We start from the raw sequence: 20,360 nt of genomic DNA on the forward strand, positions 1-20,360 counted from the left end.
TGGTGCTGAGCTCAAGTGTAATCAACAACCTGCCTCTCGTCCCCAGTGACAGTGGCCATTAGATAGTAGGATGTAGGGTGAGAGCTCAGGGTTCCAGTCCTCCCCTCTGGCCCCTAGACTCACTATGTGGCCTGGGACACGGCGCCATCCCCTCGGGCCGCCTGTCTTCATCGGGGATGCGGGACTCAGAATCTCGGTCATTCTTGTCTTGCTAGGGCGCCGAGAGGTTTTATGAACTTGCTGTGTGAGTGCTGAAGACTGCCTGGGTTCAAATCCTTGCGCTACTGTGTTCTAGCTGTGTTGCCTTGCATGAGCCATCAACCACTCTGTGCCTTAGCATTCTCATGTGTATAAGGGAGTAAGAATGGTTTCTCTCTCCTCCTCTCGGACATCATTGTAAGTGAATAGAAACAATGCTTGGACCAGAGCCTGATGCTCACTGAGTGCTCATCTGCAAGTACAATTCCCCCCTCTTCCAAGGACCATCCGCAACCAACTATTTCCAAAACGAGCTGCACTCTGGCCGGCCCTCTGACTAAAGCCCCGATCCCATTCCACCTCCTTCTCCAAGTCAGAGGGCTCCTCCAGAGTCTCCTCACGCCTGGTCTTTCTGAATAAAGGCTGCTGCTCCTGGGTCTGATGGACCTTCTGCTATGACTGTTATTATCGCTCCTATAGCCCCAGGATCTAGCACCGGGTCTGGCCCGCAGCACAACAGACGGTTTTAAGAGAGAGAATTCAGACAGTGACAGGAGGTGGCAGTAATCAGCCCTACTTGGGATGAATCAGAGGGCCGCCCAGAAGTGGAGATGCTGGAGTGGGGCCCCGAGGGATGTGTAGGAGTGTGGGAGTAGATTGTTTGGTCTGAAGATTACTTCAAATCCAAGGACCAACAGATGCCAAAGTAAATGAGTCAATTGTGGCCCTGGCCCTCACCCCTCGCCTTCCACTCTTGAAGTGAAATACATGTAGTCCCGGCCACAAGCCACATTCCATGTGGCACCTGAAACCACAGAATAGCAGGGCTAAGAGGGCACTTAGAAACCATCCAATTTAAGAGAGAAAGAAAGAAAGAAAGAAAGAAAGAAAGAAAGAAAGAAAGAAAGAAAGAAAGAAAGAGAGAGAGAGAGAGAGAAAGAAAGAAAGAAAGAAAGAAAGAAAGAAGGAGAGAGAGAAAGAAGTAAAGAGAGAGAGAGAGAAAGGAAGAAAGAAAACAACAAGAGAAATCTTCCCAATGACTACCCCATTCACAGATGGGGAGACTGAGGCATGAGAGCAGATGCAACCCATCAAGTCATGGACGAAGACCGTGGTCGGCAAACGGTGGCTCGCGAGCCACATGCGGCTCTTTGGCCCCTTGAGTGTGGCTCTTCCACAAAATACCACGGCCTGGGCGAGTCTATTTTGAAGAAGTGGTGTTAGAAGAAGTTAAAGTTTAAAAAATGTGGCTCTCAAAAGAAATTTCAACCGTTGTACTGTTGATATTTGGCTCTGCTGACTAATGAGTTTGCCGACCGCTGGACTAAGACATTGAGGAGCTCAACCCTTGTCCTGAAGATATCGGGGCGTCAATAGGGGCTTAAGCAGGGGTGGCATGGCCGGACGCAAGCCAGAGCAAGACCATGCTGGCCGGGCTCAGAGGTGGAGGGTTAGAGGGACAGGTGACTGAGGCGGAGGCCGAGCAGGGATCCGAAGAGCGGGGATGCTGCCAGGTCACAGGTGAGGATGGTTTCAGCACAGTCACAATCATGGCATGTGTGGAATGTGAGCTGTTTTATTTAACTGGTTGCCAGTAAGATTAGAATGGAATTTTGCTTGTTACGTTTTGTTTTGCTTTGCTTTTTTTCACGAATGTAACTGTTTCCGTGCAGCCTTGTAGATGCAAAGGACCAAGAGTTCTGGAGCCCCGTGTACCCGAGTTTGCATCTGGCCTGCACCAGCTGCACTTCTTAACCTCCCCGAGCCTCCGTTTCCCAGCCTGCAAGCTGTGGAACATGGCACCGGCCTCACAGCGTCCTTTCCAGGTGATGAGAGATGTGCTTGGGAAGCGCCTGGCACTGTGTCTGAAACATAAATATTAGTTTCTCATGCCTTTCTAAAGTGCTTCTTGACTGTCGTTGGAGTTATCTGGAATGTCAATAGTTAGAGGACGGTGGGAAGTTTGTCCTCCTAGTCACGGTCTGTTTCCACAGTTTTCTTGGTAACTGTGGGCCCTGGAAGTTGCTTGGAGTGGGAGCTGGGAGGTGTGGTGGAGGTGGCGGGGGTGGGGGGTTGGGGAGTTGAGGGACCAAATACAGCCCGAGAAATAGGAGACCCGAGAGGCTGAAAGGCCCTCCCACCTCTCCTCCCTTTTCTCTTATCCCTCAATCTGCCCTTGCTGCCTCCCGCTTTCCGCTCTGCACCTGACGGATCCCAGATCCCGGGCCTTCGGCTGCCTGGTCCCCAGCTGGTGCCGCTTCTCTGCCCTGCAATCTGACCCGGACAGGCCTGTCTCTCCTTTACTCTGCCCACCCCTGCCAGTTGCTCCGTCCTTGTTCCAGCTCCGAGGCCACACTCTAATCCACTCTGGACCATCAGACCATCTCCACCTGCTGTAAGGTGGCCCCTCTCTCCGCTCGGATCTCTCGTTGGAAATGGCAGGGACAGCTGGGTTCCCTGTGCCCACCTGCTCATAGGACCCACTCAGCTTTCCGGCTGCCGTCATCTCAGCCTGTCCTCCTGCCTGGGAAATCCGAGTCTGGAAAAACAAGAGCTTCTGTTGTGGAAGGAACCTGAGGGATTACCTACCTGGTCAGAGATGTCACCAGGTGCCCGCTGTGACCAATCAGGACCTGCTTACAGAAGCTAAAGGGGCACTGAGGCTCCGGAGGACGAGGATCTATTAGCAAGGTCTGCCGTGCATGGGTGCAATCGATTAGCCATGTCTGCCATGGGTGCAGTTTTATGGATGCCAGACATTACACCCATGATCTGGCCCAACTTTTCAGTCAAGGGCACTAAAAATAAATAAAACTTCCCCAGCATCATCTCTCATCACCTGGAAAGGACCCTGTGAGGCAGGTGTCATGCTCCAAGGCTTCAGATGAGGAAACTGAGGCTCAGGGAGGTTAGGAAGTGCAGCTGGCGGTTGGCACAGCCAAGATTCGTAAAAGTCATGAGACCATGTGAGGTGATGCCTGGACCCCTGCAGGATAAGCTAAGTCTGACTCCTGTTAGTGAAAAAGGCATCTCCTCAACAATCCTTTTGCTTTTTCCTCAAGAAGGAAGGCTGTTTGGTGGTGCTGGGGTCTCCAACAGCTTACCCACACTTAGTAATCTCCCCTTTATTGTTTTAACTTTTTATTTATTGACATAAGAGAGAGAGAAAGCAAGAGAGAGGTCAATTTGTTTGTTCCATTTATTTATGCATTCACTGGCTGCTTCTTGTATGTGCCCTGACTGGGGATCAAATCCTCAACCTTGCCAACTGAGCAGATTTCCAGCTGGCAATGAATTAAAACATTTTTTATTGTATTAAATTTTTACAGTTACTTTTTATTTATAGTGAATATCAGTTTTCCATTTCCAGAAGCAATATAAAGATTTTCCTTTCAATAAAAGTATTTAACCCAAACTGTGACTTGACTTAAAGAAAAATATTAAGTAAACAAAAATGATGCACACGGACCATTAAAGATATACATATAACACAAATGACCAAGGCTTGAGAAATGTCACCTCCCCAGAACGCTGCAAAATGGAAACGGACTTGCAGAGCGGTTCCCTAGTTTGCCCCCGGACGCTGCAAAGGTCTAGGCGCGGAGCGGGGCTCTGACACCCAGCACAGAGGGTGTCCTACCAGGAGGTGGGAAGTGAGAACCAGGGGAATTGAGCTTTTCCATGGTAAGAATTCAAGACTCGGGCGACTGCGGGAAAGGGCGTTTATTTTGGACATACAGGACACAGGAATCCCGAGTGAGGGCCAGGAGCCCCCTCAGCAGCAGGCGTCTTTGTGTCAGGAGTTGGGGCTCACCTCCTCTCCAGCCTTTTCCAGTGCTTTCTCCCAGCGTGCTGTTCCAGGAGCCTCCCTCCCTCCCTGAGTTCAAATGCCCATGACCGAGAGAAATCTGATTGGCCAGCGCAGGGCCGGCCTCTATGATTGGACAGACCTTCTGTTCTAAAGCACATCATAGGTTGCCAGTCAGCCAATGGCTGGGCCTGTGTCAAGTGCCAAATCAGCTTGGAGCAGGACCTATAAATGCAGGCACTGCGCTTGCCCTGCTCTTGTCAAGAGCAAGGTCCAAGCCTTTGTAAGACTCCAAGTCAAGGAAGACAGTTGTGACAGACATCACAGGTGTAATTGGTGCCAGGGACAGAGGGAAAAGAAGTGAAGGGGTGGTGGGGAGCCCTGAGAAGGAGGCAGGAGGGGGAGGACTGCCATGTGAGGGGATGAGCAGTCCTGGAGTGGGCATGCTGGAACCAGTGGGCGGGGGGCTTCGCCTCTCTGAGTCATGACCTCAGAAGGGTCAAGGTGCCCAGGGTGCTGCTGTGAGGTAGATGGCACCCCCTGCGAGAAGGAAACTGGGTGCGGGAAGCCCAGGCCAGGTGGTACCCGACAGTTCATTAATTCTTCCGGGGAACACGATGGGGTGCCAAGTGCAGTGAATGGAGCTGCCCTTTTGGAGACGTGCCAGCCCGTGTGCTGCAGAAGAGACCCCTGCAGTGGAGGGCAGAGGAGGCGGGACCCAGGAGTGGGCTACTGGCACCAGGAAGGGTCTCTTTCCAGCAGCATGCCTTATGGCTCTGTGGAAGGACCCAGCCAGTGTCCACGTCACTGGGGGATTTCTGTCCATACTTGGGCCACAGCCTTAAAGATGCAGTAGCCCAGCTTTTTGAGGTCATAAGAGATCCCAAAGGGAAATGACAGGGCCTCTTTATCCAGTCGTCCTGGACCCTGAGAACTCTAGCACCGAATCTCAAGGTTCCGGCACGTTAAGGGAGGCGGTGTTACCCTCCAGGGGAAGCTGAACCCACACTTGAAGGGTAAGGGGAGTTTGTCACCTCGGTGAGAAAGGAGAGGGCACCCCCCAGTCACAGAGAACGGCAGGTGCAAAGGTGTGGGGGCCTGAGGGAGCTCCAGGGCTCAGGAGGGCCGTGGAGAGGGTTCCAGAAGGGAACGACCAATGTGATGCTGGAGGGGCCAGGGCCAGGCCAGGAAATGGGCGGAGGACAGAGGGGCCGCAGGGACCGCATGGCCTGGTTTGTGTTGGAAGGAGCGCTCTGGCTGCCCCGTGGAGGAGGGTGAGGGGCGGGGGGGCTGAGCAGGAAGCCCAGAAAGGAGGCCCTGCAGACCCCCGGAGACATGAGCACTCGCCTTGAGGAGCAGCTGCAGGCTGGGGAGGAGTGATGCTTCAGAGGCCAAGTCCAGGGTACCCCGTGACTGATGGGGGAGTCAAAGTGTCCCCTGCAGTTCCTGGCTTGGACAGTGAGTAGGATCAGGGAGCAGCAGCTGAGGTTCAGAACCAAATGGCTGAGTGTGCAGGGCCTGGTGGGGGCCATCTGAGCGAAGATGTCCAAGGGGCAGCTGGACACGGAGGAGCTCAGCAGTGGGCAAGCCTCTAAGACAGAGAGTCCCCGGTGGGCCTGGCGCAACAGTGGAGAGCCACCTGCCCTGCACCCCGGGCGTCTGTCTACACCAAGTACGCCGGGTCCTGATCCTGGAGCTCTTGGAGGGACAGGTAGGCATCAGTGTTCAGGGTCAGACAGGAGGTGGGGGCCCTGACCTGGCATTGCCCAGGAGGGCTGGCACAGGGGAAGCCAGCCCCCTCCCCAGGGCCAGGGCCAGGGCCCTCCTCTCTCGCTTCTCCCAGTGCATTCTCCTGGGGTGACTGGCAACCCACCAGGCCAGTGGCTCCTGGGGTGGGAGGCCCCAGGCGCTGGGGGGCCCAGTCTCTGGGGACTCCCTCCTCCAGAGCGGTTCCTTCCCTCTCTTCACCAGCCCCAGTGCCCCCCAGGGCAGTGTTTGGGGGGCTTGGGCCACTGAGGAGACTGGGAGAGAAGAGCAGCAGGTCATCCCTGGGGGGGAAGGTGCAGTAGGCGTCATCCTCCCCTGGCGGAAGTGGCAGGGGTGGGAGGAGAGACCCCTCGGGTGCTCCGGACCCGTCCTCATCCAGCTCCTCGGCGTAGGGGTCATAGGTGAAGTACACCTGGCAGGCCTCGATCTCCAGCGCGTCCGGGAGGTGGAAGAAGAAGTAGCCTTGGTTGGTGAAGCAGCTGGTCAGTGAGTGGCCGCTGGTCTCAAGAGAGGGCAAGGGCCCCTTGTCCTGCCGCAGCAGGAGCAGCTGTGTGGCCTTGGCGTCCCTGTCCAGCACCTCCAGCGGGGAGATCTCGGGGGCCGGGCCGCTGGGGCTGAAGGAGGACGAGGGGAAGGGCGAGGAGAGCCACTTCTGCCAGGAGACAGACCAGAGGGGGTGAGTGGGATGTCTCCTCCAACAAGCCAGCCAAGGCTGCCCCTCGGGGAAGCCCTCCTTGGCTGCCCCCCGCCACCCCACCTGCCTGCCCACTGGCTTGGGGAACCCTCTGGGTCAGCCCGAGGAGGTGCTTGCTCCCCAGCTCCAGTCAGGCCTTCCCGGCTTCCTGCAGGTGCCCAGGGCAGTGTTGGCTCAACGAGTGACCGCTTACTGAGCACCTACTACAAGCCTAGCACTACTCTAGGGGCGGGGGACACAGCGAGGGGTGGAACATCAGTGTTGGGTGGGGACTAGCGCGCGTGTGAATCCACCAGCCAATGCTGAGGCAGAAGGGCCCGAGAGCGCACCCTGTTCACGATACAGACTCGCCCTGGTTCTGATCACACAGCCAGCTGGTGGCAGAGCTGGGACGCAGGCTCCCCACGCACGTCGCCAGGGGACTATCTCTGGTGGGGAGCTAATAGTCCCCCAATTCGCTTCCCCCTCCCAGTGCCCTGTGCCTCCCACCCGCCCCACCTCCACAGAGAGGAGCGTGCCCATCAGAGCACTTCTCAGGTGCTGCAGCGTCCAGAGCCCTGGCCAGGAGCAGGGAGACCTGGTCCAGCCCCGGCTCTCGCTAGCTGTGTGACCTGGGCAGGTCCCTGCACCTCTCAGAGCCTCAATTACACAGCCGTTTGCTGCGTCTTCCCTGCTTCCTCACTGGGGACCTGCAGGGAGCTGACAAGTAAGAAAATGAAGGCGGGGCCTGGCCAGGATGGCTCAGTGGTTGAGTGTGGACCTGTGAACCAGGAGGTCACGGTTCAATTCCCGGTCAGGGCACATGCCCGGGTTGCGGGCTTGATCCCCAGTGTGGCGTGTGCAGGAGGCAGCTAGTCCATGATTCTCTCTCATCATTGATGTTTCTGTCTCTCTCTCCCTCTCGCTTCCTCTCTGAAATCAATAAAAATATTTTTAAAAAAAGGGAAAATGAAGGTGGAAACAGTGGGCACAGGGTACAATCCACGCTACACAGAGGGGGGGTCCCTCAGGGTGGTGTGGGGGGCCCCTCAGGGTGGTGTGAGGGGGTCCCTCAGAGTGGTGGGGGGGTCCCTCAGGGTGGTGGGGGGTGTCCCTCAGGGTAGTGTGGGGGGGGGCCTTGGGTGCATTTGAGAACCCCACAGCTCTCTGTCCTGGGATCCCCAGCAGCTGGACCGTGGTCCCCAGAGCCCAGGCCTGATGGGCTCCTCCCTGCACTCCTGTGCCCCCAGCACGGAGCCCGGGGCCCAAGCTATGTATTTCAGATGAATTAATGGACCAGTAGAGAAATGTCCTGCTTCTCCCTCCCCAGAGCAAGTTTCTGGAGCTAAGTGGGCTGTTATACAGATACACACACACACACACTTCATACACACACACACACTTCATACATACACACACACTTCATACACACACACACATACACTTCATACATACACACACACCATACACACACACTTCATACATACACACACACTTCATACACACACACACATACACTTCATACATACATACACACCATACACACACACACTTCATACATACACACACACTTCATACACACACACTTCATACACACACATACACTTCATACATACACACACACTTCATACACACACACACTTCATACACACACACATACACTTCATACACACACTTCATACACACACACACTTCATACACACACACACTTCATACACACACATACACTTCACACACACACACTTCACACACACACACTTCATATACACACACACACTTCATACACACACACACTTCACACACACACTTCATATACACACACTTCATACACACACATACACTTCATATACACACACTTCATACACACACATACACTTCATATACACACACACACACTTCACACACACACTTCATACACACACACTTCATACACATACACTTCACACACACACATGCACATGTACACACACACGCACATACCACTCTACAAAATCTACCCCTCCCCCAAGCCAGAGTTTGTGTTGTGGAGGAAAATGTAGGAGAGAGATGGCAAGGACGGGTAGCCAACCAGGAGAGAGAGTGGGAAAGGGCAGGTCGGCGGGGTGCAGAGGCACAGCGCTGAGCATGCAGCTGGGAGAGGCCAGGCCCGTGGCCAGTGCTGGCGTGCCAGGCTCCCTGGGCCCTCAGAGGTGTGTGGTCAGCCACTTCCTGGGCTGGGGCCTCCATCCACGTGCCCTGAAGCGCATTAGGGGGACACAGGAGAAACTCATCCTCCTTCATGCCCACGCACACACTCGCATGCACACCCAGATCCTGTCCCTGGACAGGGCAATGGGCCTGTGGCCTTGCAGCTGGGGGTCCTGCGATAGAGAGAAAGAGGGGCAGAGCCCCCACTCACATACAGAGGGCGGGGTCCCTCTTGGCCACCTGACCCCCAGCCACCTTGTGCGTCCCCAGGGACTCCTCCACACACTAGGCCTGGGGCAGGTGCTGTAACTGGGGGTGACCTCATGGGAGCATGCAGTGGTTTGCAGCTCTCTAGGAAGGACCCCACTTTACCTCAAAATGCCTAGGCCAGGGGTCGGCAAACTGCGGCTCGCGAGCCATGGTTTGCCGCTCTGTTGACTAATGAGTTTGCCAACCACTGCCTTAGGGAAAAACACTTAAAAAACATTTTAATAATGTACTAATGCCTTTAACCTGAAGTCAAAACTTCTGGGTAAGGGTAATGCCTTACGCAGTGGTCGGCAAACTCATTAGTCAACAGAGCCAAATATCACCAGTACAACGATTGAAATTTCTTTTGAGAGCCAAATTTTTTAAACTTAAACTTCTTCTAACGCCACTTCTTCAAAATAGACTCGCCCAGGCCGTGGTATTTTGTGGAAGAGCCACATTCCGGGGGCCAAAGAGCTGCATGTGGCTCGCGAGCCGCAGTTTGCCGACTACTGGGCCATTGAATCAGGAAGACTTCAGGCTGGAGGAGGACTGAGCGTGCACTGAGTCCAGCCTCCAAGCAGGCCCAATGTAGGAATCCCTACATAGGCAAGGCTCACTTGCATACCTTTGCTGATGGGGAGCTCACTACCTTTAGGACCAAAGGAGGAATTTTCAGTTGCTACATTCTCCCGCATTGAGAGAACTGTAGGTCCCAGGGAGTTTCCAAAGAATTCCAGAAGGGCCCGGGCCAGCCTGAGAGAGCACTCCCACGCCAGCTCATGATAGCTGGTCCAGATGGCTCTCCAGCCCCTCCTGACCTCTCTCCACCCCCACCTCAGCCCCTCCCCCCAAATCTAGGGTGCCTGCGGTAGGGGTGGGTAGGGTGGTAGAGGCAGCCCACCCCATCCCCCTTCCCGCTGAAGCTTCCTTCCTGAAGTGGGTGTGGACTGGGGGCGGTGGGGGGCGGTGGGGGGCGGTGGGGGAGGGGGAGGGGGGAGACCACAACTTTGAATGGAGTTCAGAGTTCCTCTGTGGGCCAGCACTTCCCAGATGAAGCTGTGTTCTGTGGCTGAGGTGATGCAGGACGGGTGAGCATCTGTGAGAAGTCAGGGAGCCCACCAGGGATCCTCTGCAGGGGCAGAGGGCGCGTTACCTGCACAGAGCAGGGGTGCGCTCCGTGGTGTGGGGAGCACTTGTACTCACAGAGCAGAGCGAACCAGGAGGGCGTTAGGACAGATGCAGGTGGTGGGCCTCCTGGTCAGGGCTGCCGTGGACGGGGGTTCAGGTTTGCCCTGCCCAAGGGCACCTGGTTTGGGGGTGTGGCGGGGGTGGGGCTGAATTCCAACCCATGCTCTGCTTGCCAAGAACTGCTCCGTCAACAGGCTGGTGACAGTAATTTTAGCCGTGGGCCCGGCAATGCTCTCAGGGCCGGACACATATCAACACTATATTCCTCCCCACTTTACAGATGAGGAAACTGAGGCACAGAGATGTTCTATCACTTGCCCAGGGTCACACAGCCAGGAAGTGGTGGAGCCAGGATTAGGACCAGGCAGTCTGGCTCCAACAGGAGGTGCCATTCAGCTTGAGAACCACCTCCCCACCCTTCGGCACCACTGCCCACGCGTTGGCTGGCACAGGTCAGCTGCCCGCTTCTGCCCGCTACCTCCGAACTCCTACCTGGAAATCTCCTCCGTGCTCTGAGCTCAGCTGGGGAAAGAACTCTGAGGGGTCTGGGATGTGACACTTCAGAACCTTCTTGAACCTGAACAGGAGAGAAGGTGGGGGAGGGGTGCGGGGGGAGGAGGAAGGTGAGAGGGAAGGGGCCACGTGTCCTGCCATCAGCCCACAGCTTTGAGGGCAGAGCCCCGAGCCACTCTACATGCGATCATTCATTCAGTCAATGTCGATCGCATGTCCTGTAAGGGACGTTGTGCTGGGTGCTGGGTGCTGGGTGCTGGGTGCTGGGACACCACTGGCTGACAGAGAAGGTCCCTGCTCTCCAGGAGCTGAGATTCTAACGAGACAAATACAAGCCAGGTGCGCAACATGACCCTGCACCCTGGGGAGGCCAAGAGCAGCGTGCCCGGGAGAGGAGGTGGAGGGCGGGAAACAGAGCCAGCGCCTCAAGGACACAGGGGGCCGGAGCGGGTGGGCCAGGAGGAGGGAGCCAGGCCAGATCGTGGGCCCCTCATCAGGGCTGTCAGGGATGGTGGCCGGGTGGTGCCTTGCCCAGGGCCACCTGGTGTGGGGAGGGGTGAGAGGGCCGAATTCCAATCTGAGTGCTCTGGTGTCCACAGGCCTCTGTGTTGAAGTGGATGCCACAGCCTCGAGGCCCCAGAGAGCCTGGCCGCTGCCCACATGCCCAGCCCTCTCCCCCACCCCCTCCTGGTCTCCAGTGGCAACCACCTCTCTGCACTCTGTTTCCGAAATGTTCCTGCCTCCTCCCCCACCCCCAGGGCCTTTGCACATGCTGTTTTCTCTCCTCTCCCCGTTGCCCACCCCCAGCCCTTAGCTCTTCCTTCAGATTTCAAGGGAGTCATCGCTTCCTCGGGGAAGTTTCCCCTCCCAGCTGACGTTCCTTGCCTGTAATCTGCTTCCAGAACCTTCCTTCCCGTCCTAACCACAGTGTCTCATTACATATATGTGTGTGTGACTAACAGGTACCCGCCTTCCTTCCAAGAAGATGGGGCCACATGCATGTGGCTAGCCCTTGTGTCCCAGCACTCAGCTCGGCTCTGAGCTGGGCTCAGTAAATGAAGGAATAAATGAATGAATGCCCAGACCTATACAGAGCCATGAGGACCTACACACACAACAGCTGGCGTGCACACACACATGTGCGACTCCTGAGAGTATTGCTCTGGGCAGTCCCTCCCCCCACCCAGGACTCTCCCTGCCCCCCAATTCCCATCAGGCTGGTTCTGTCTGTGGGGATGGACCACAGGGAAAGGCTGGTGTTCAGCAGTGCAGACTCCTGGCAAGGCAGAGGGAGCACAGGGGCATCCGAGCAGGCGCTCAGCCCAGAATGTGACCTAGCAAGGGGGCGGGGGGGGGTGCGGGGGGGGGGGCTGGTGTCACACAGGAGCATGCAGGACAGACGGGGAAGCCAGCGCTCTTACCACGGCCCGAGGTACTGGCAGTTGGCCAGCAGATAGACTACGAAGATGAAGCCCAAGGCACCGCAGAGGCCCACGAGGATGTGGCCCAATGAAGGGGCTGCTCGGGGTGGGAGGGGAAGCAGGGAGAGGGGTTAGAGAAGTACCCGCCTCATCCAGATCACTCCCGCATCTCCCCACCCCCAACTTGTGCCGAGGGGCGGGCCATTCTCTGCCCCCGAGGCCTTCACAGCATCCCGGCTGGCCCAGCCAGGCCCACATGGGGCAACGTGGGCCTTCATTACTGAGCCCTGCCTCGGTATCACGGTACCCACTTTACAGATGAGGAAACGGAGGCTGAGGGGTGAAAGCAGCCCACCCCCAACCCTGGAAGGCACCAGGAGTCTGAGGTTTCAGCATGGAGAAAGTGAAAAGAGCCTCTCTGGCCTCCCCACTAACTCACAAGGCTATGAGCAACTCCCGGGCCCGCCCTGAGTCCCTGTTCCCATCTGTAAAATGGGCACAGTTATGCCCCCGCGGCTCAGACTGCAGGGTCACATCAAGAGAGCTAATGACGACAGGTGAGCCCTGTAGCCTCAGCCCCAGGCCTCCCTCACCAGCTGTCCCAAGACCCACCCCCCTTCCTGTCCAACTCCATCTTACCGTCAGGCCTCCTCCCGGCCAGGGGCTGGTCTTCGGGCCTCGTCCTAAAGGCCAGGGGCTGGCTCCAGGGGCTCCAGGTCAGGAGGCTGCCTCGCTGGGCCCTGACCCGCACCTGAAGCTCATACGGGGTGTCTGGAGCGAGTGTCTCCAGGAAGATCCATTGCTGGTTCTGCCTGAGGGTCAGCAGGGAGGCCTCCTGGGGCAGAGACAGGACTGTCAGCGCAAAGGGGCCCCCACTGCCCACCTCCCCTCCCGCGGCAGGGCTGACCAGGAGGCAGAGCAAAGCAGAGAAAGCCTTCCTTTCTCCCCTCCGTCACCCTCCCTCCTCCACCCCCACCCCGTCCTCCCCAAAGACTTCCTGACTACCCAGTTGCTGCTGTGGCCCAAACCCCGGGGTCACCCTAAACCCCTCATCCCCTCCATCCAAAGCCATTTGCCAATCCACTGGCTCCACCGACTCTTCCCCTCCTCCCCTCTCCTCCCTGCCCCAGGCCCGAGCTCCCGCCACCACCATGTTCACAGACCTCTCCCACCTCTGCATCCTCTTTGTGATTTTTCCCGGTCCCCCCACTCCCAGGCAGTGTTTGCCTTTGTAGCGGCTGCTTCCTGTTTGGAAAACCCTCCCCAGATCTCTGCAGGGTCAGCTCCTTCTGGACCTCAGATCTCAGAGCAGCCTCTCCTGGTCCCAGTTCCTCTTAGAAGTGTCATGTTCCTCTTATCGCATGTCATTTTCTTGATAACTTTTATCAATATTCCAGTCTTCTGTTTCCATGTTTGCTGACTGCCTGCCTTCCTACTCCCCCCGCCCACCACACATACATGTGAGTTTCCTGAGAGCGGGAAGCTTGCCAGTCTGGCCCCCACTCTCTCCCCAGCATCCAACACATAGTAGGCATTCAGGAAATGTTTGCTGAGTGACTGAGTGAGTGAATAAAGGAGTGAGTGGATGAATGAGCACAGACCCCTGTGGACCGGGCCCACGCTGGATTTGAAGAGTGAAGAGGTGGCGTCCCAGGACCTCTGAAATCTCACAGAGGGCAGGTGCCTGTCTCTTGGCTGTATAAATCCTCCCTAATGCCAGCCCGGAATCTGCCACCCGCTGGAGCCCCTGGGTTGTCGGGGGTCACCGGGAGGGAGGGAGGAAGAGGCGGGAGCAGGCAGTACAGAGGAGCGGCAGGGCTGCCTGGGGCTGTCATGCCTTTGCGGAGATGGAGGACGGACAGGGTGAGCAGCACAGGAATCAGGGCAGGCCGGGCTGGGCCCTGTACTCACCTCCCAACTGTGGTCCAGGGACCTTGTCCGGACCTCAAACTCCAGGTGTCTTTCAATGTAGTGGGAGGACTGGGGGACATTCCAGGTTATGTTGCATCTGTGGCTCCCCTCCTGGGTGACTTGGAGGGAGTCAGGGGCCATCAGGCGGACTGGAGGGGGAGGAAAGAGGGGACAGCAGGCTTGGGGGATGCTGGATCATGACGCTGAGAGGGTAAAGCCGACACCTACTCCCACCTCCACCTCTGCACCTGCTGTTCCTCCCTCCTGGGGTGCCACCCGCCTGTCTACCCCCCTCACCTGCTTCATTGTCTTCCGAGCACTAATACCACCTGACATATGAAATCCCTATTTTAGGTTCTTCATTTTCTGTCTCCCTTACCAGACTGTGAGCCTGCTGAGGGCAGGGGCTTGTTCTCTCATGTGTCCTTGGTGCCTGAAACTTTACCTGGCACGTAGTAGGCGCTTAATTGTCTTCTGAATGGATGACTCAGGGCAGCCTTTCTCTGAACTCAGAAATGATCTAAGCGGTTTAAATGGGTCATCTCATTCATGTAATTTAATTACCCCGTTAATCGGCTATGATTGTAAGATTTTATGATTCTGAAGTTAAATTGATCTAAATTCTATAATTCTGAGACTTTGTAGAACTCCACAATCAACAATGAGTGACTGTTTATTGAGCCTGTGCTAAGCAGTTTGAGTCTTGGCTTATAGACTCCTTACAATAACCATGTACAGCAGGTAACTGATTGCCCCATTTTACAGATGAGGGAACTGAGCCAAACATGTTAAAGGACCTGCCAGTCAGATCACTCAGTCACGGCAGGCCTGCATTTAGAACGCTGCCTGGATCTCCCCCTCTGCTACCTCTTCCCTAGAGACGGCCTGCAAGGTCTGGAGGGAGGCAGGAAGGGCTGGGGGTGGGGCCAGGCACTCAGTCACTCAACAAACACTTCCCGGGGCGTCACCCGGATTGGACCTGTGCCGAGTACTCAGACTGCAGACGGGGATGGGATAGCTCTGCCCTCAGGGAGCTCACAACCGAGTGGGGGAGACAGACCCATAGTCAGGCAGTGGCGACTCAGGATATAAACACGCTGAAAGGGGAAGTACAAAGGGCTGGGCGAGTCTGGGAAGGCCTCCCGGAGGAGGTGACTCCTCACTGAGCCTTGAAGGGTGAGTGGGAATTTTCCAGGTGGGAAGAGCCTTCCAGACCATGTGACCAGCATGTGCAAGGGCTCAGAGGCATGGATGGGCAATGTGAGTTTGGAGAGCTGGCCTTTGGTGTGGCAGGGATACAGGCCACAGAGGAGAATGCTGGCGGGGAAGCCAGGCGGATTCCCAAGTGGCCTTGGATGCCAGGGTGAGGAGCTGGGACTTCATCCCGGGGCAGTGGGCAGTGAACTTGTGAGATGTGGGTGTGGAAGTTACTAGAGAGAGACTGGAACAGTGAGATCCCAGAGAGAAGACAGGGAAAGAGGTGCCCACCCCCAATGCCCCAGGGACCCCTCACTCACGGTTGTCAAAGGGCTTGAAGTCCTGGGTCATCACCCTCCTCCACCTCTCCCCCTCCAGGCACATCACCCTCATGCTGACGAGGTCTGCTGAGGTCAGTTTCTGGGACTGCAGGCAAGGGGGCAGAGGTGTTGCTGGGGCAGCTTGCATGGAGGGTGGGGGAGGCCATCGGGATGAGGGCATGGGGGCGGGCAGGAGGGGAGACCAAGACTGCAATGCAGGTGGGGCCCTGCCCCACGCCCACACTAAGGTAGAGGTCGGCAAACTTTCTCTGTAAAGGGTCAAGAAGTGAGTACTTTGGACTTGGCAGGTCATATGGTCTCGGTTATAACTAATCAGCTCTCATACACATGTAAGAGAATGGGCGTGACTATGTGCCAATAAGACTTTATTTACAAAAACAGACAGCAGGCTGGTTTTGGCCCAGGGGCCACAGTGGTTTGTCATCCCCTGCTCTAAAGCGAAGTGAGCTGCCTTGGGAGAGAGGGAGTTCCCGGTCACAAGAGGTGGGCAAGCAGGATGGGTCCCCAAGAAGGTGCAGGGCTTTGAGTGTGAAAGCCTCCCCTCCCATCTCCTCTCACCCCCGGCCCCGACTTTTCTGGAAGGAAATGGCAGGTATTAAGCACGTGTGGGCAGGCGCTGCTCAGGTGCTTTAGCCACTACTCTGGCCCATTCTCAAGCAGTTCACCCTCTCGTGCAGGTGAGAAACCGAGGCTCAGGTAGGTTAAGGGACTTCCCAATGTCACACGTCTGGTCTGGTCTGCCGGGGAACCCAGATTCAAACCCAGGCTCTGTCCACAGTCGCACAGAGACTGAGCCCTGGCCCGCCATGCCTGACTGAGGGCTGCCGAGTGAGCAGTGTACGGCGGCCTCCTCCCTCCCTGTGCGGAGGCAGCCCTGCAGCCCTGCAGAAGGGAGCCTGCTGCAGGCACCCTTAGGGTCTGCGCTCTGGGACCCGGGGGGCTGTGTTTATGCCCAGGACCCAGGCACAGTCCTTCTGACCTGCTGCAGGGCCACTGTGAGCAAACCTTGAACCTGATCATCAGAGTTCCCAGAGCTGGGAACTCCTCCCTTTGCCCAACAACCCTGCCCTAGCCTTCTTCCAGCTTCTATGGGGGCCAGATGGTCCCAGATAACATTAGTATTATCATTATACTAGAGGCCCGGTGCACAGGACTCATTCATGGTGGGGGGTGTGGCCTGCAAGGATCGCCCTCTGGGCGGCTGCTCCCGCTGCGAGAGCAGCTGCTCATCCCGGTCAGCCGAGCGGTGCTTCCACTGTGGTAGCTCACTGACCACCAGGGGGCAGCTCCTGCGTTGAGTGTCTGCCCCCTGGTGGTCAGTGCACGTCATAGTGACTGGTCAATCGGTTGTTCTGGTCATTCCGCCATTGGGTCGTTGGGCTTTAATTATATAGGATTACTCCTAGAGGCCCGGTGCATGAATTCATGCACATTGAAAGGAAATTAATTAGAAGAAATATTTTAGAGGTCGGGGAGGGACCATGAGAGGTTGGCTCCAGGGTGTGTCTGGCCCTTCTCACCAGTCCCCATTGGGCCAATCGGGGCCGGGGAGGGACTGCGGGAGGGCTCCAGGGCATGTCCAGCCCGTCTTACCCAGTCCTGACCGGGGCAGTCGGGGCCGATTGGGGCTAGCCGGGCAGCGGAGAGACTGCGGGAGGTTGGCCTGCCGGTGGAGGGACTGCAGGAGGGCTTCAGGGTATCTCCAGCCTGTCTCACCCACTCCCCAATCGGCAGACCCCAGCAGCAAGCTAACCTACCGGTCAGAACCTCTGCCCCCTGGTGATCACTGCACACCATAGTGACTGGTCGAGCGGTCAACCGAATGAAAGGTCAACCGACTGGCCGGACACTTAGCATATTAGGCTTTTCTATGGAGAGATTATTGTTGTTGTTGTAGATGCCAACAATGCATTCCGAGCACTTAGTCTGTGGCAGGCACTCTTCTAAGCATTTGTGTGTGTTGTCTCACTTGATTTTCTCATCATCTATGAGACAGGCACTATTACTATCCTCGTCCTGCAGCTGCAGAGACGGAAGCACAGAGAGGCCTAGGGACTTGCCTGAGGCCACACAGTCAGGAAAGTCACACAGCTGGGGGGACCAGGACCTGAGGCCAGGCCACCGCAGAGCTCGCGGAGATAGGCACAGCAGTCTGGGTCCCGGGCTGTGCCTTCATCGGCCACACTGCAAGCCCATCGCCACCCTCTGCTGCCCCCGGGAGTGCATATACCTTGGCGGCGGTTGGGAAAGGTGGTCTGGGCGTCCCTGGTGCCCGCCACTACCAAGGAGGCTTTGCCAGGCAATTATTTGATGCACACCCACATGGGCACAGCCCATGTCCTTCCAGAGCCAGCCTAGTGCCATGGCGAGAGGTCCGGGCTGGGGTCTGACAGGCCTGGGTGCAACCCCAGCTCTGCCACTCCCTCCGGATCCACGGACGGTCGTGTCAAGAGTGTGCTCTACTCTGAGTGGTGTTCCAAGTGCTTTATGCCCAGATCAGCCCTGTCATTCCCATTATCATTCCCGCTTTACGGAAGGGAAACTGGGCATGGAAGCCACCCATGACCAGCTGGTGTACATGGAGCCAGGGCCGGAGCCCAGACTGTCCAGCTCCGGAACCCACACTCCAGACCCCACACCCCTCTGCATGTGGGAAGACCTCAGGAAGAGTCAGGTGTGTGCATTACTATTTCTGGGGTGCTCCCCCCACTTGATGAGGAGTGTGGGAGTGCAGAGGACCCACCAGCACGGGGAAGACTGCGGGAGCAGAGGCAGAATGTGAGCTCATGCACCCGGGCTCCGTCACCCCCGGTCCGGCCTGCGTTCTGGCCTTTGGACGCTGCCCTCCTTCCTTCCGCCGCCCAACCCCGGGCATCCCGCTCCACCAATGCTTGCTGGCCACTGGGCTTGCTGGGCACCAGCTCATCTCTGGAAGGACACCCCTTGGCACCCACCCTCCCCCTGGTCCTCTCCTCTCAGCGACAGATACTCACATCTGGGGGTCCCAGGATCAGGTTGCAGGACCAGGATGCCGGGCCCGCTGGGAGCAGCTCACAGGATTTGTTCCAGGGCCTTTCAAGGCAAAAGAACTGCTTAGAAGAAAAGGAGGGGCCCCGGAGCCGGCCCGTGGGGTGGCCCCTTGCAGCGAGGCTGGATGCTCTATGGCAGTGGTTCTCAACCTTCCTAATGCCGCGACCCTTTAATACAGCTCCTCATGTTGTGGTGACCCCCAACCATAAAATTATTTTCGTTGCTACTTCATAACTGTAATTTGCTACTGTTATGAATCGTAATGTAAATATCTGTGTTTTCCGATGGTCTTAGGCGACCCTGCTAGCGGTTCTCAACCTGTGGGTCGCGACTCACAGGTTGAGAACCGCTGCTGTAGACCCCAGTCTACCTTGTCCAGCTCATCGCCAGTCTGCCCCCTCACACCCACTCCCACCCAGGTTCCAGGAGTCTAAATATCAGACTCCTGAATTTTCCAGACTCCTGAGGTAGCAAGCGTCTGTGGGGCCCATTCGTCCAAGATTCTCAAGGCGCAGATGTCTTGGAGTCTGACACTTAGGATTCCGGAGTGTAAGCGTTAGTGATTGTAAGATCCTGCCGTCCTGGGCATCTGCGGGTTGGCCAGCGACCTCACTCACCGTTTGTTAGGCTGGGCGCGGATGTGGCAGGATGTGGCCTGCAGGCCCCCATCCCGGCTCCAGACACAGGAGATGTTGGCCCTCGAGTTGTAAAAGCAGGTGAGCGTGGACGTGTCTGCCAGCAAGAGGAGGTGTGAGTGCTGGCTGCAGGGGGCCCACTGCCTGGCCCTCAGGGTCCACCCGCCATCCCCGCGTCGGGCCCTCAGGCTACCAGATGAGAAGCTAAACAACCCTGGCGGGCAGAGAAGGGGTTGTGGCCCGCTTCAGAGAGGACAAAACTGAGCCCCAGGGGCTGCAAGGCTGAGGCGGACCGGGATGAGATACCAGAGTCTTCCTGTGGCTTAGAGAGGCATGTGGGGCAGGGCAGAGGAGGGAAGGGGAAGGTGGTCCCATGGCTCCTGCCTTCCTTCTCCCTGCCTCCTGCCCTTTATGGCGGCCCTTCTGCCAAGAAGCAGGGCCCGCCATCCAGAAGGGCCTTGGCCTCCTTCCGAAAAGGGGGCACCGCTGTCCAGATGCCGGGATCCTCACCATTCACCGCTGTGGATGCCCGAGGGATGGCCAGGGGCAGGAGCAAGGCGAGGAGGGACAGGCACCAGGACAGAGCAGGAGCAGCCATCACATCCACAGGTGGGCGCTGGGGAAGGGAGCCCTGGAGGGAGGAAGAGGGGAGGGAGCACCGTGAGCACCCACCCTGCCCACTCAGGGTGTGCGGGTCCGCTCGCCACCACGCCGCCTAGTCCAGCCTCGCGGCCTTTGTGCCTGCTGTTGCCTCTGCCCCACACCTGCGTATCCCTCCGAGTTAGGGACCCGCATGTTGTCATTGCTGAAAGGGCTTCTGAGTAAGCCCAGCCCCTTGTTCAAAATGGGGAAACTGAGGCCCAGGAAAGGGAGCGGTGTGCTCATGTCCACCAGGGAGGCCAGCACAGCCGGGGTTAGAGCCCACCCCGCCCCGCACCCGGCTGCCCCCTTAACCACACTGACACCACTTGTCGAGGCGTTCCTACGTGCCAGGCTCTGTTTGAATCTTTAATTAGAAATACTCTCATTGTCCCTATTTTCAGATGAGGAAATGGAGGCATAGAGACGTGAAGTTACCCAAGGCCACCGGCTGGTAAGAGCAGATGTGGGTCTGCGTGAGGGCCGACTGCCCGGAGCCCAGGCAGGGCCCCTCCTGTAACTGCTCTGAGTCTATCTCCCACCCACCGAGCCGGTTCAGAAGACCAATAACACACACCGTCACCTCATAACAACACCCCG

At 57.1% G+C, this 20,360-nt stretch overlaps 1 protein-coding gene across 1 annotated transcript; it reads right to left on the reverse strand.

Moving 5' to 3' along the window:
• Positions 1–5,669: 5,669 nt before the first annotated feature.
• IL2RB (interleukin 2 receptor subunit beta) lies at positions 5,670–19,719 on the reverse strand (the record flags this gene model as incomplete). Its single annotated transcript, XM_080659282.1, has 9 exons — positions 5,670–6,425; positions 10,566–10,650; positions 12,008–12,104; positions 12,647–12,842; positions 13,919–14,067; positions 15,436–15,541; positions 18,450–18,528; positions 19,104–19,218; positions 19,632–19,719. 9 exons carry the CDS (start codon positions 19,717–19,719, stop codon positions 5,670–5,672), a joined length of 1,671 nt encoding a protein of 556 aa, XP_080515408.1.
• Between the last annotated feature and the right edge of the window lie 641 nt (positions 19,720–20,360).

Source organism: Plecotus auritus (assembly GCF_963455305.1).
Source record: "Plecotus auritus genome assembly, chromosome: 3".
Taxonomy (NCBI): Eukaryota; Metazoa; Chordata; class Mammalia; order Chiroptera; family Vespertilionidae; genus Plecotus; species Plecotus auritus.